This window comes from Motacilla alba, chromosome 5, assembly GCF_015832195.1.
Source record: "Motacilla alba alba isolate MOTALB_02 chromosome 5, Motacilla_alba_V1.0_pri, whole genome shotgun sequence".
Classification (NCBI taxonomy): domain Eukaryota; kingdom Metazoa; phylum Chordata; class Aves; order Passeriformes; family Motacillidae; genus Motacilla; species Motacilla alba.
This window is the reverse complement of record NC_052020.1, coordinates 25,297,686-25,311,963: the sequence shown is the minus strand read 5'-3', so window position 1 is coordinate 25,311,963 and position 14,278 is coordinate 25,297,686. Positions and strand designations below refer to the sequence as shown.

The window sequence follows — 14,278 nt, the reverse complement described above, 5'->3', positions numbered from 1 at the left end:
CTTTTCCCCAGTTTCCTGCAAAGCGGTGGCCGCAGAGCCTCTCTTTGTGGAACCACTGGCCCCTGCCCATCAGATTTTGGCCTTCACAATCTCAAGGCTGGAGCAATGCAGGGCAACTGTCACCTGGGCAGGCCAAACATTCTCTGCCCCCAAGAAGCAGCTCAGTCATGCTTGGTGAAGGAAGAAAGATGACTTTCAGCTGGGGCTGACTATGATCCCACACAGTGAGCATCATCACACATTCTGCCACAGCTAAGAGGCTGGGACTCAAACACAGTACAGGTTTTATTATTATAAAAATGCATAAAAACTAAGACATGCTTCCCAGAGTTAGAGTCTATATGTACATCTGCACTTCCTAGGCAGCTACAGGGAGCACAGCCTTCTGCCCTCACTGCAAAAGTGCACTGCACAGGTTTTTGTTACCCTTTGTTAGGTGTTATCTTCTCACCTGGATTTACAGCATTCCAGCTAAGTGAAGAGAAAACCCTGTACCGCCTGGGGTGTAAGATGGCAGAATTTGTATCCGTGACTGAGAAACCATACTGAATTTCTGGAGACACCTCTGGGACATCTCTGTTCAGCTGGAAACTTAACAGGAAGGACCCATGCTCAAGTCCCAGGCTGAAATTCCCCTTCCCTAGGAAGAGTTCTCATAAGGGCTGAAGCTTGACCTGAATTTTATATTTAGACCCCGATCTTACAATAAGCAAATACTGGGTATCAAAGGGTGGAGTGTCTGCAATCTCATTTGACTTTTTGGTCCCACCTTTGCCAACTCAGTAAATGCTGACATTTGTGGTATTAGCTTGAGGAAGTGCAATGTGGAATCCTAAGAAATACTGCCAAGTTTTCAGCACAGTGAAAATAAAAGAAATTAAAATCTAGGAAATATTTAGGATAAGTAGAGTAAGATGTAACTGCACTTCCTTGCTGGGAACCACTGCACAAAACAAATGCCGATTTACAGTAAAATATTAAATTATTAAAAACCACACAAGCACTTGCAGTTACAGTGAGTCAGACATGCTGATTGGAAAACAAAACAAAACCCAAAGAGCAAACCCATTAATTTTGCCCTGTCTGGAAGGCTGCAGTGATAGTACTCCACTTTTTATGTGACTTTTACAGCATGCCAGAAAGCCTCCTAAATAGGAAGGCCAGTGGTTCTCAAGCTTTTTCATCATGAGGCCTCTCTCTTCAGAAATACATCTTCCAGTTGATCCTTCCCCTCAACACACATCTTCCTGAAATTGATTTCACATGTCACTGTAGCAGCTACAGTTCTTCATTATTTGAAGAAGACATTGGACTAATAAAGAGAATGATTGAAAGAATCCAACTTTGAAGCAAATGCTGAATCCCGCTCCTGCTGAAACTGAGCAAGTCTGTCATTCTGTATCTCAGTCTTCTTCCTCTCCTGGAGGGCAGCACTCAGCATTAATTAACACTGTTTCCCCATACTGCTGTTAAGTCCTCTCTACACTGCTTCCTTTCCATTCCTTTGAAGTTGGATTCTGCCCTCACACAAGCCAGCTGCTCTCCCTCCCTTTGCATTTTAATGTCAGCTGCAAGTCTAGTCAGGCCTGAACTGGCATCAAACAGAAGAAAAAGAAAGACATAAAAAGGTACATGGGGAGAAGAGGAATGCTGGATTTTCTTTTTTTTTTCTCATTTCTTTGCTCACCAAAACGTCTGAAACTCTTAAAAGAGCCCTGGACTGAGGAAGCAGCAAATGTCACTGCATGAAACGAGCCAGATGTTCAAATTCAGTGCTGGGTAGGAGCAGATCCGCTGATCAGTTTGAGAACCACTGAGGTAGGCAACAAGTCTAGGCAGTACTGCTGAGTGAACTCGAGGGGAGTTTTGCCCTCTTGTCCTGAATGACAATATAAATACCCACCAGAGTTTTCAGGGTACCAGTCCCAAAGTCACGCAGCCAGGATTGAAGACAACATCTACACAAGAGCAAGCACTGACTGAACAGAAGGTGTATTCAGCTCTGCTCCAGCACTCAGTGAGAAGAAGCAGAGCACAGACTCTGACTGCCACCTTAGCTCTGAACTCCTTTCAGCAGGATGTGGTCAACCTGTAACCCTACTGCCTCCCTCCCCAAATCCAAGGGGCTGTTGGGATTGCACTTCTTCCAAGCTAGTTGCCACTGCAGCCCACATGGGCGGTGAAAGCTACAGAAGCTGCTCAAGAGCCCTGGCCAGTGCTGTTCAAAGCCATTCCAGATCTGGCATCAGAGCCCCAGGAGACAGCACCATGCTGCACACATCCAGTCCCAGGGAAGCAGAGTGTCACTGCTATGTACAGGCTAGCAACTTTTCTCTCCTTCTGTCTCTAGCTCATACAGAAGGCTTTTGTCTTCCCCTTCTTGTCCATTTGGATGCCTTTCACCCTCAGCATCATCTCCAAGGCACAAGGGGCTCATGATATAGCGATAGTCACTTGTGACAGCAGCAGCTGCCCCAGCAATAGTCTCTTCAGCATCCATGTTTCCAAAGGAGGTGTGCAGGGCTGGGTCACTTGCAGATGCCTCTTTGTCCTTCCCAATGTTGACATAGAGAGGATCTTGACTGGAAGAAAGCGTGGACATCCTCCCGCGAATCATTTCCAGCTGGGACCGGAGTACTCCAAAGCTGGGCCGTAGCTTGGGCTCAGGATGCCAACATCTGCACATGAGATCGTAGCTGCAAAACAGAGGGAGACAAGAGCACTGAGAAGTGGAGCAGCCATGCCGTGCACCTCTGAACAGGGCCTCTGGGCAGTGAAGCTTAAAAAACACAGACACTTCCCCCAAAACCTCTCAGCTTTGGCCTTGCACAGGTGACACAGCATGGATGGCTATTATGGGTCTAAATTCTTGTTTCTTCCCATTTTCAAGGGCATTCTCCCTTTGGTAAAAAATGTTATTTTGACGGTATCAAAAACCTAAAAGCCCTGTCAAAGTATACTGAATTTCCTGGTAAAGCTCTTGTGCTGCTGTCTCTAGGGAGCTAGAAAAGGACTTAGAGTGTGACATCACCTAGTAATAGCTTTTGAATTTATTCACAAAAAGCACGCTCACAACCTCTGCCACAGCTGAGTCCCTCCAAATTCTAGTTCAAGAGCAGATAAATCACAGGAAGAAAACAAAGATCAAACTGCGGGAGGTGCATATTATTTCCAGAGTATCCTTTCTTTCACGGCATGTTAACTCAGCTCCCAGAGTAACAGAAGTGTGCTGCTGTTGCTGCCTGACAGGTTGTCAACAGGACTGGAAAAAGCCACACTTGTTTAGAGGGCTGTTTAAGAATGGATAAACAGCTTCAGTGCTGGAAGAGGGATGCTGAAATGGCCTTTCAACCACAAAGGCGCCACCCCGGTGCAGAAGACATGTTCAGGGCATTACCAGTCCCATCCTGCAGCCTTCCTCCTATGGTCAAATGCCAGCTAGCTCAGCTCTGGCTGCCCCAGGGCAGCACGAGGAGACAATCACTGGCTCTGCTGGCCGGTGCTTGGGCAAGGGAAGAGGAGCTCTGCTGCCCTGTGTTCACAGCTCAGTGTCTACGCTGGCCACCCTCCCGCCGGCCAGGCCCGCGGCTGGAGTGCTGCGCTGGAGCACGGCCAGAGCCATCGTCCTGCTCCTCTTTGTGCATCACCCACAAGACTGGCAGCTGCATTCCTATGGTGTTATTGTTGCCAGTTTTGCAGGGAACAGGAACAAAGCACAGTGCTGGCACTGAAAAACACTGCTTACAAATGAACCTCAGTTGAACTTGTAAATGGAAAAAAATCTGATATGGCCTTTACTGGGAAATAAAGCATTTCATGATGGGTTTTATTTCACTTTTTGTATTCCTTGCAATCAGAATTACAAGACTGTTTCTGATCTCAGACTACTTTTACAGAAACCTTCTATGGTTCAGTTGTCTTAATCCTGATTACATCCCTTACAAACAGTAGAAATTATTATAAATGCTGCAGATAAAACTGAAACTTCCAATTCTGTGCAACCAAATTAAATACTTGCTTGCTTTTACCTTTGCCGTCCATTGAATAACCCATTTGAAGGAAAGGTAGAAAAACACTGGCTGTACTGAATCAGCCCAAAGGTGCCTTTGCCACAGTACCCTGTGCCTGTAACCCTGTACAGAGTCCAGCAGCAACACTAGGGGAAAGCATGTAAGCTGAGGGTGAGCATGTAATGAGATCTTTCTGGTATATTCTCTCAGGTCTCAATAACCTGTAGCTCAAGCACCTCACAAAACAATGGTTGTAACCTTTTCAATAGTTTTTGATGGATTTTTATCCAGTGCCTATCTAGTAGGTTTTTGAGTCTCTTCTCTACTTTCTGCATCTCTTAACATCTTACAGCCATAAGCTCCACAACTTGGAACCAAAGTTCCTCAGAGCAGCCAAGATGCAGACGTGTAATTAATTTAAGCAATGAAATAACTGTTTTCACTTATACTCAGTAAAAGTTAAAATGAACTGCTGAGAAGATAAAAGTGTTCAACTTTAGTAACATGAGTACAGATTATTCCCTATGTAGGAAAAAAGTAAGAGGAATTAAACTACATTAAATAATTCACCATCAGAGCAGGAGGGAAGAAGGAGGAAAGAGGTCTTAGATCACTAAAATCAGTGCTTACAGTTATATCTTGCTTTGGGCACAACACACAGAAAACAGAGCCTTGCTTGGGCCCTCAGTGAAATTATTTCATCTTGTCCAGGCAAGGCAAGTTTTACCTTGGGATAAGTTATGGTGACACTCCCTGAGGGATCCCAGCCCCATGTGAGGAGACCAGGAATCTCCAAACACCACCCATGGAAGAAGGGTTCCTGAGCAAACATCTCCTGTGACCGGCTGGCCAAGAGCGATCCCTTGGCAGCAGGATTAAGGCAGGAGCACAGGCTGCAGCATGTGGCTGCCTGCTGTCCTGTGGACTATCTAGGTCCTTCCTGTAAGTCTGAAAGAGTCTGCAACCAGAATCTTTAAGATTGTCCTGGATTTGTTCCTAGATGTAATTTAATGTGGGACACTGATCTATACAACTTTAGTGTGTCCCATCTGCTCTCTTCTCTTTCAGTCTGCTATTTCTGAGAGTAGTAGATCAAAATTTGAAAACTGGGCCAAGCTTTGAAGGAAACATGCAGGCCACTGCCTCTGCACTCCAGTTTCCTTGTAGTCTTGCTAGATTGCCTCTCTGTTCAGCCTTCAGGGTGTGCCATGGAACTCATCCCTTTGCTCAGATGCTGGCCTGAGAAGGCAGGGTTCAGTGATTCTGGAACCATAATTACAGTTTCCACAAAGCCAAGAACTGCTAATGTTGACCCTGTTGAAACCATTGAGCCAAGTTAGCTGCTTGTGTAGTTACCACAGGTTCCTGGGAGCTCTGCCAGCAAAGAATATCTAGTAGCTAACCCAGGGACTTTCTAGTGAATGGCTCTGTGTAGTGGAAAGTGGAGAGATTCAGATCAGCATCCCAGCCAGCTGCCTCTGTTTCCTTCCAGCGAGCCAAATTTCTCAAAAAACCATGTCAGCAGAGTGAGGAAGTACTCACACATCTTCCAGGCACTCCGGGGGCTGCTTCAGCCTGTTCCCACTGATGAGGTAGTTGTAGATTTCTGCATTCTCGATGCCAGCATAAGGGGTTTGCCCTCGGGTCACAATCTCCCACATGGTCACCCCAAACGCCCACTGAAAGAGAACAGCACACAGAACAAGTGAACAGACCGTTCCCTGCTCCCTGGGCTTGGTTTCAGTATGCTCAGACTGTGCTGGGCAATGTCATCTGAGCAGCAGTGATGCAAGGACTATCCAAACTCTAGCTAGAAAACAGAAATGACCCACCAGATGCTGCTGGTGCTGGCACATCATCTTAGGCGACAGCTGAAGGCCCTGTCCAGCCCCTTCCTGCAGTGGAGCAGGGGAAGGTTTGGGAGCTACTCCTGTCTTCCACCTGCAGACCTTTCCTACTTATGTTCTTTAAGGTATAGGGTATCAGCTGTTTGATTCCTGGCTAGAAGAATATTTTGGTTTGGGGCTCACAAATCAGTTTCTTAATTAATTTAACCAGATTCTGAGTTTCTAGTAATGTACAGGCACAAGTGAAAGCAGAATTTAGCCAATAAGCAGGGCAAGGAACAACCCACTTATGGCTCACATTCATTTCTGTTCTACACTGCACAGCTGTACTTGTACCTTTCAACTAAACTGCAAGGTTTGTGAGGTGCAAAAATTATTATTTTTATAAGTAAACCCCTGTTCAATGTTTGTTGTAAACTGGCTGAACTAGTGATCACCAATCACTAAACCCTGTCTACAGTGGATGCAGGGCAGCACAGCAGCCACATTACAAGGTACTCTTGGTGATCTCAAGGACATTGTGACAGGGATAACTGGAAAGACAAGACCAGAGGACTGAAGGACAAAACTAGCGTGAAAATAGATCAAAAGGCAGCAAGGAATAGGGAAGATGGTATCAGAAAAAAAAATCCCAAAAGGAAAATAAGTAACAATTTCAGATGAATGGGTTTAGCCTTGCTCCCCAGGGGCAGAAATATGGGGAGTGTCTAAGCATTGGTGTATTCAGACCTGTGGAGTTCCACCAATGCCTTCGGCAGCACAGAGCACCTTTGCTGCATGGTACTTGCATGTAAGTGTGTGGGTCACATGCATTTCAAACTGTCAGGCAGAAGAGAAAGGAAAAAGAATAAAGAGGAGAAACTGCATGAAGAGAGGAAAAGGAAGAGGAGAAGGGGAAAGATGAAGAAGAGGATGGGGATAAACACTGAAAAATAAAGGACAAAAGGACAACAAGAAGAAAAGGGTTGATGTCTTCTGCCATTAACCACTCTCATAAATTTTTAGCCTTAAGTTCTGACAGCACCCAAGGCAGAGAGAGCATCATCCCTCAAACACAAGGTAAACTCTCTTTCCTATCACCAGGGCCTTCTCCCACCCTCAGTAGGATTCCTCCACTCCAGCAGGAACACAGGTGGTCCCCAATGCACCAGAGCAAACCTCACCACATCGCTGTGCGTTGTGTACAGATTATCTGCCAGACTTTCCAGAGCCAGCCACTTCACTGGCAGCTTGGAGGCACAGCCCTGGCGGTAGTAGTCTCCACTGTAGATTTTCTTAGAAAGTCCAAAGTCTGCAACACTCACGTTCATGTTCTCATCCAACCTATGGGAAAGTTTTCACAGTTGAGGAAAGGAAAGCATTTATTGGCTACCTCAGGCAAAAAGAAAAAAAAAAAAGAGTATATACCTCACCAAGTATTACACAAAAGGAGAATAATTTCATCTACTTGGTGACCAATGTGAAATAGCTTAGTGGTCTCAAACTAGTTCCTTCAGACTAACGGGGAACTAATCATGACTAAGGAAGTAAAGCGGTGGCTAGGCTCACATGGTCTAGTCTCTTACACAAAGCAAACTCAATACTTTCTGTTTCCAGGATTATCAGAGGACATCTGCAGTGCTCACTGCTATCACCAAGGCCTGCACCCCATATTGGAAATCAAAAAAATCATAGGGTGATTGCCTAGACTTCCTGTTAAAACTGCTTGAACTGCTAGATCTGCAACATCTCTCCAGGCCTGGTTAATGGTCTGAATTGCTCTGTCACCCATTAAACCGATACATGTTGGCAGACAATCCAAGTAAAGGCCACAAACTTCATGCTCCCAGGCCTCATAGAGAACTCACTGCTTCCCCCAGAAGATGTGCTGAAATAGGCATTCAGCTTCCTCTGGAGGATGTCTACGAAAATAGAAAATCAGTATGGGTTTCTCATAAATGCCAAAGCAGGCTAACCCACCATTTTTCATCATAACTATCAGGCTCTTTGTCTCTACATCTGGACATTGAAATGCCTTTGGAAATCTGTGTCTCATTGTAGATTTTATTGGTTGTTGTGGTTTTGTTCAGAGGCAGAGTTCTGCTGTCACAATGAGCTGTTCCTTACTCCATTCTCTGGGAAGAAGCAGAGTGGAAAGGATAAAAAAAAGGACTTTTCTTTCCTTCAAAGCAGTCAAGGTAGTTTGGTGTCAAGAACAGTGAAGTGGGATCATACAGCGTGCTCACCATGCAAATATTTTTAGAGGCATTCTCCACAAGCTTTCAAGGAAACTACAATTCTTATATTGTGAAAATCAAGTCCTCAAAATAGATACCAGAAATACAGACTTCATCATACAATGAAAGTTCTTTTCTCCTAACACAGCCAAACCCATTCCCTCCGGCTGGTTACTTCATATTGTGGAACAAACAGCCTATGCTGACACACAACCACTGGAGTGGCTAATTACAAACACATATTGTAATCAACTCTATGAAACTCTATCTGCAAACCAATGATGGAAAAGTTCATTATAAAAAGGGTCTGTTTGAAAGATCAGTGGGACTTTAGGAGTTGCTCCCTGCTCCCAGCAGCACCACCAGACACCCTACCACAATGACCATGACTCCCCTATGTCTATTGTCACTTAATGCAAGGATCAGCATTCTTAGACAGGACCCCTGACAATTCTGTCATGCAAAAGGTTTTTCATCCCTCCCTCACCCACTCTGGTCTTTCTTTTCCCTAAAACCTCATGAATCACTTACATGCAGTTCCGAGCTGCAAGGTCCCTGTGTATGAAATTTTTTGAGCTCAAGTACTCCATCCCGCTGGCAATGTCAATCATGAACTTGAGCAGTGTCTGAACAGGCAAGTTCTGTAAGAAATAACCTTTTAGGTTCTATTCCCAGAAGCTTTCAAGCACATATAACAAAACTGCAAGGTTTGCTGCCACTTTACAGAGCAGGGAGGAGGAATACAGGGAAGGGATGGGATGGAACGGAGGAGCTGGTCCCCAGCATGCATGGAATGAACTACTTTAAGATCACATCTCACAACTTCCTCTGCTATTAAAATCCAATCACCCGCCAGTGCCTTTGGGAGACCAGTCCTGAGCTGCTCCAAATACATTCTCTGAAAATCCCTAACCTGCCAGAAGGAATTCTACAGTAAGACAGACTTACAAATGGGTTTTCCCCAATCCTTGACATCAGCAGAAAAGCATGGAGGTCTCCATGCTTCATGAAGGGCAGGATCACCATGGGAATTGGCAGACGGCCCTTGGGACGGCTTCGTAGACTGACTCCTGGTGAGGACACACACAGCAAAGGGGCGTTAACAAACAGATTATTCCCAGGAGGAATCTTACAGGCTGCTGTGCCTTCCTCTTACAGATCTGGAGGAAAATGTGCAGTTTTGGTGGGTATGTTCCATGCTCCAAGTTTCTGTGACTTTATGCTAGGTGGTGCTAAGATGCCTCTAACCTTGTTTGCTTCAGAGGCTGTACTAAGAGCCTAGTGCCTCTCAGCTCGTCTTGCAGGACCAACTATTAATGCTTCTAGGATCACTCCAGACAGACAGCCCCAACCCCACGCTCTGCAGAGCAATCTCCTCAGTCTGGAAAATAACTGCATTCCAAGGTGTCTACCCATGAATGTCTTGCTTCTTACTCAGTATTTTGGAAAGGCACAATCTTCCTCCTATTTACAGCCTACCTGCCCACCTGTTCACATTTCACAGCAGTTCAGACACGTCTCAGCCAGCCAAAGTCTCCCTGATGCATTTGCAAGAACCAAAGAATGAGCTTAAATAGGAGATGGCTGTTCCTGATGTGTGAGGGCAGGGGTGGGGAGCATTACAACACTCCAACCCGCTGAGGCCCGGGAAGGAGCAGTGCTGACCTACACAGGACTCCAGGCAGCACAGAGGAGGCTGCACCAGCACTGCTGGAGAGAGTGAGGCTGTGTGGGATAATGCAGGAGCAGGAGGTGCTCTGTGGCACGAGCAGCAGCGCTGTCTTACCGATCAGTTTGGTGACGTGAGGGTGGTCAAACTCCTTCATGCAGGCAGCCTCTCGCAGGAACTCCTCAATGTCAGTTGAGGTGAAGATATCCGCTGGAAAAAGGGACTGTAAGTTTTCTTTCTTTGTAGGTGGCTCCAAGGGGCTTTACAAATAATGATTGTCAAAAGCTTGTTCTTTGTGGCACAGCACATCTTCTCAGACCTATAGCTAGATAAGCCATTTTACAACAAAGCAGAGCCTGATACTCTCTCCTGGGATAGGCAGCAGTAAGCACATATCAGGGATATCTGGTAAATTGGTTCTGGGTAAAGAACCACAGGTTAGCAGCTCTTTTCTGAGTAAGAACTTTCCTTGGAAGCTGTGCAAATCGTGTGGGGGTTAAAGATGTAAGAATTAATTAGATAAAAGAAACTAAACTACAAATGTCAGGGAGACGAGACGTCATGCAAATGAAAGAAAATGTCGAAACTGAGGAGATGGCCCAGAGCCTGTGACTGGCACAGCAGGGCCCAATTCATCTCTGACAAGGAAGCCATGAAAGATAAATGGTTTCATGTCTCTTAGCATGATTGAGTCCTATAAGGCACTAGAGCTAAGATTTCTTAAATAACCACACTACTGGACAGCTTGGACCAAATTCAACAGTGATATACAACAGCAAAATTCTGGAGTAAATTATTTCTCATTGCTATGACTCCAGATTTAGTGAAATATATCAATATAATCAAGAAGTATCCCAGTCAACTACTCCCACCACTGCTGCTGCTGAATTTAGCAAGAGTCCTCCAGTCCTGCTGCAAGATCAGACTCAGACCTGTAGGGGAGTGTTCACATTATCTACTTTAGGCAAGTACTTTCAATATAATTCAGAAGACGAAAAGAGATTCTCTTTTTACAGTCAATGAAGAAAGGAAGATGCCTCTGGAGGCTGACAGATTGTTCCTTAGTTAGATGCCTGAAGGGAGACATTCTGACTACACAAAAGCTTGCAAGCTGATTAGAATTATTGTTGAAACTGGATAAAATGATACAAGTTACACTAGAATGGTACTAAGTGTATTTAGTACCATTTAGTACAAGCTGTTATTCTGTGACAGCAAACTGAGCTCCAGAGATAAGTGAGTTTGACTGCTTTCAGTCAGTCACAGTTAATTTTTGCCTTACAGGCAAAAGGGATCAAATAACGCAGGTTAACATATATAAACACAGATATATGCACATTTCCTTTGATTTACACTTATCTCTTAATTGCTTTTCTTGTTACAGACTTCTGCCTGTTAGTTGCCCTTGTTATGTACACTCACCAAATGGCAAATCAGAAGGGAGCTGGACTGCTCAGTCAAAAGTGCTGACTGAGATGAGTTAGCTTGTCACTGCACTCAGCCCAGACACTCTCCTGTTTATTCCAGGCTAGGTGCTTGCAGGAATACTGTTCTTTCACTGCTGAATTATTAGGGCAGAGCAGACCTGTGTGAACTGTCTGTGCTACATGAGGTAGCAGTTTTGGTTGCATTCACCACATGCTACGTGCTGTAGAAGCAACTAGGTGGTATAGGTCCTTTCCTGAAGAGCTTCCACTACACAAAGACTGACATGAAAGGGATGGGAGACAACATGGGTAGAGTGGCTGAGTGGGAAGCTCAGATAGAAATAAAGAGTACCGGGGGATATTTGCTAAGAATAGGACAGACAACATTTAATCTTTCCAAGCTCTCTTCTCTTGAGTAATTCAGGTAGCCCTGCTCCCACATACCTTTCAGCATCTTCACTGCCACTTTCTGGAAAGAGCCATCATCTAGCTTCAGTAGTGCCTCTCGAACTGACCCAAACTCTCCTGTAAAATTATCAGAGTAGTCAGTGAGGGAGCAGCTTCTTGAAGAAAGTATGATTCACAGCAGGTTCACTTCAGGGGTCACTGGCAAAGAAGCTGAGTACCCATAAGAAATGCTCTGTTTTTCATTCTGCAGTTCCAGACAGCAGCTTTCAGCACATGTGTGTCTAGAAGAGATATCACTACCAGTGGACAGAGCTCACTGTGCTGGCAGTCCAGAAGGCAAAGGAAAATGAGCAGGGAGAAAAGGAATTCCTGACCAGACAGATGATGCAGAGACAGAGTTTAAGCTGGGCAGACATTTCTGGGGAAGCCATACCATGAGGGATGAGTCTGAGTGAGGTTCTGCTCAGAGAGAAGGCTCTTTGCTGGTGCAGCAAGTGGATGGGTTGGCTGAGGAAGCTCTTAGTATTGACAGCCGTCAGAGCTGAGGGATAGTGCCGGGGCTCAACCTGGCACTCAACCGTTTGAGTCACAGTCAGCCTTATCTCTCAAAACTCAGAGAACAACTTCTATGAATCACAGCTGACCAGAGAAAACATAGAGCATCTACTTGTGTGTGAGTGATATGTTGATTCACAGAAGGCAGTGTTTTGCCCAGGTGTGCTCTCTAAGTGAGTTAAGAGGAAATGCAACAGGCCAAAACCTCTTTCAAATATTTAGCCTAATTTATACCACAGCCTAACAGCCTCTTTGCATTAGATCTGGCTCTAGATTTGCTCTCCCTAATTTTTTAACTGCTTATCCCACCCACAATGTATTAGTATGAGGAACTCTGATACTGAAAAGAAGGAAGCAGAATATGGCACTCAGGACACGTACCCCAGAAGCATTATCTTCCCATTGGCTTTTCACCAGTGCCCTTCACTACTCTATGGCATGTGCTTACTTCACAAAAACCATGAGCAGTGGATCTGACCACAAATCAGGAAAATGGGAAGGAAAAAAAGTATTTTGTGCTGCTCCCATACTATGGAGCTGTTGCTGAGCTGTGGAGTCAGCAGAGCCCAAGATAATGCAGTTAATGTCATCTTATAACATGTAACCTGGGCTTGTGGCAGTGGGGCTGACAACACAGACCAGGTCCTGCCAGCTGGCATCCCCACACCAAGGCCATGCCCTGGAGCCCCTCTGCAGCCAATTTCAATTTACCTGTCAAGGGAGCAGCCCAAGAGGGTTGAAGTAGGATCCCAGAAACTGGCCAAGAGCTAACACTCACAGAATACACAGCTGTTTGATTACTTAGCATTGTTAAGCCCTCTGAGACCACTTCTGCAGGAAGGTCATCTTCCTGCTCTGAAAGAAACACACTTGTTCTAGGAGGGATGGAGTGGAAAAATGCTTCCTGTGGGAAAGGGTCATGAAACCCTGCAATAAAACTAGTCTTATAAAGAAAAAGGAAAAGGTGAAGTTTAATTGAATATTCCTTTGTTTAAATCTCTGCAAGAAATTCACACATCAGTGAATTAACACTAATTTGGAAAGCTGAGCATGGACTGCAGTTCATGATTGTGTAGAGCCATATTATAGGAATGGCTTAGCCAATATCCTCTTAGTTATGCTAAACCCCTGAAATGTTTTATCCCAGCGGAAGGGATAGTTCCATTTAAATTTCCATCTACAAGCTGGAGAGAAAACAGGCTGCTTGTAATTGCTTCTTCCTACTCAACAGTTGAAATAACACAAGCAGGATTTTCAATGTAAAGCCTTGTTCAGTTTTGGTTCTTACCCTTGCCCAACATTCTTCCCAAGGTGAACTGCTGTTCCTGGATTAAGACATCTTTTAGTTTTGTCTTCAACTCATCACTGATCCCTACACTCTCCACTGAGAAAAAAAAAACAACAACAACAAAACAAATGAAGCATCAAAAAAGGGATATTTAAATATTCTGTCACAACATCAAGAGTCTACCTGTTCTAATCTCCATCTCCAACCTGATTCCCATACTGTAAGCAGGAAAACCTGAAAAGCACAGAATTCCCTTCCACGTCCTCTAGCCTCACCACAGACAAATGGCCAGTAACTTTCAACCATTGGAAAATGTACTTACAGTACTTAAAGGGAGAGGGTGTGATAATACCACCCTTAAACACTCCAGGAACAACAGGAATACAGAAATAATGTAAAGAATGCTGAGAAGACAAAATCCAGTCCGAAGGGCCACTGACAGACACTGGTTCATACAGCTTAATTTAACCTGATAGAGCTGCACCATTTTAATGCCTGGAGCATCATCCTGCCCCAGCTATGCAGTGCTGCCACAGAGAGCCATGCCCTTCCTGAACCAGGAGACAGAAATGGATCACCTTAATGGATCATCTGGCCATTCCTGGAACTCAATCTCCTCTTTGATAAGTTACTAACTCCTGGTTTTCCAAGACCGATAAATTGGCTCATGCTTGTAGTACAGCTCAGCATACTGAGTTTAAAAAGTCCTGCTAATATTGTTCAGCCATATTTATTTCACCACTGGATTATATTCCAGTTGAAGGGATCTTTTCATTGTGAAACTGGGGCAAGGGAGTGGCAAATTTATGTCTTGCATTAATATACATAATGACTGTAGCTGTAATTAGCAAGGGCTAT

General features: G+C 44.8%; 1 protein-coding gene across 2 annotated transcripts in view; it reads right to left on the bottom strand.

Annotated features, from left to right (window-relative positions):
- Window positions 1-271: 271 nt before the first annotated feature.
- TYRO3 (TYRO3 protein tyrosine kinase) overlaps window positions 272-14,278 on the bottom strand; it is a 41,620-nt gene continuing 27,613 nt past the window's right edge. For both annotated transcript variants that reach the window (XM_038138053.1, XM_038138055.1), the window contains 8 exons: window positions 13,421-13,516; window positions 11,614-11,694; window positions 9,860-9,952; window positions 9,022-9,143; window positions 8,605-8,714; window positions 7,021-7,180; window positions 5,553-5,689; window positions 272-2,696 (listed from right to left, as the gene is read on the bottom strand). In XM_038138053.1, the coding sequence (XP_037993981.1) occupies window positions 2,321-2,696; window positions 5,553-5,689; window positions 7,021-7,180; window positions 8,605-8,714; window positions 9,022-9,143; window positions 9,860-9,952; window positions 11,614-11,694; window positions 13,421-13,516 (1,175 nt within the window). In that variant the 3' untranslated portion in view covers window positions 272-2,320. The remainder of the gene's footprint in view (window positions 2,697-5,552; window positions 5,690-7,020; window positions 7,181-8,604; window positions 8,715-9,021; window positions 9,144-9,859; window positions 9,953-11,613; window positions 11,695-13,420; window positions 13,517-14,278) is intronic.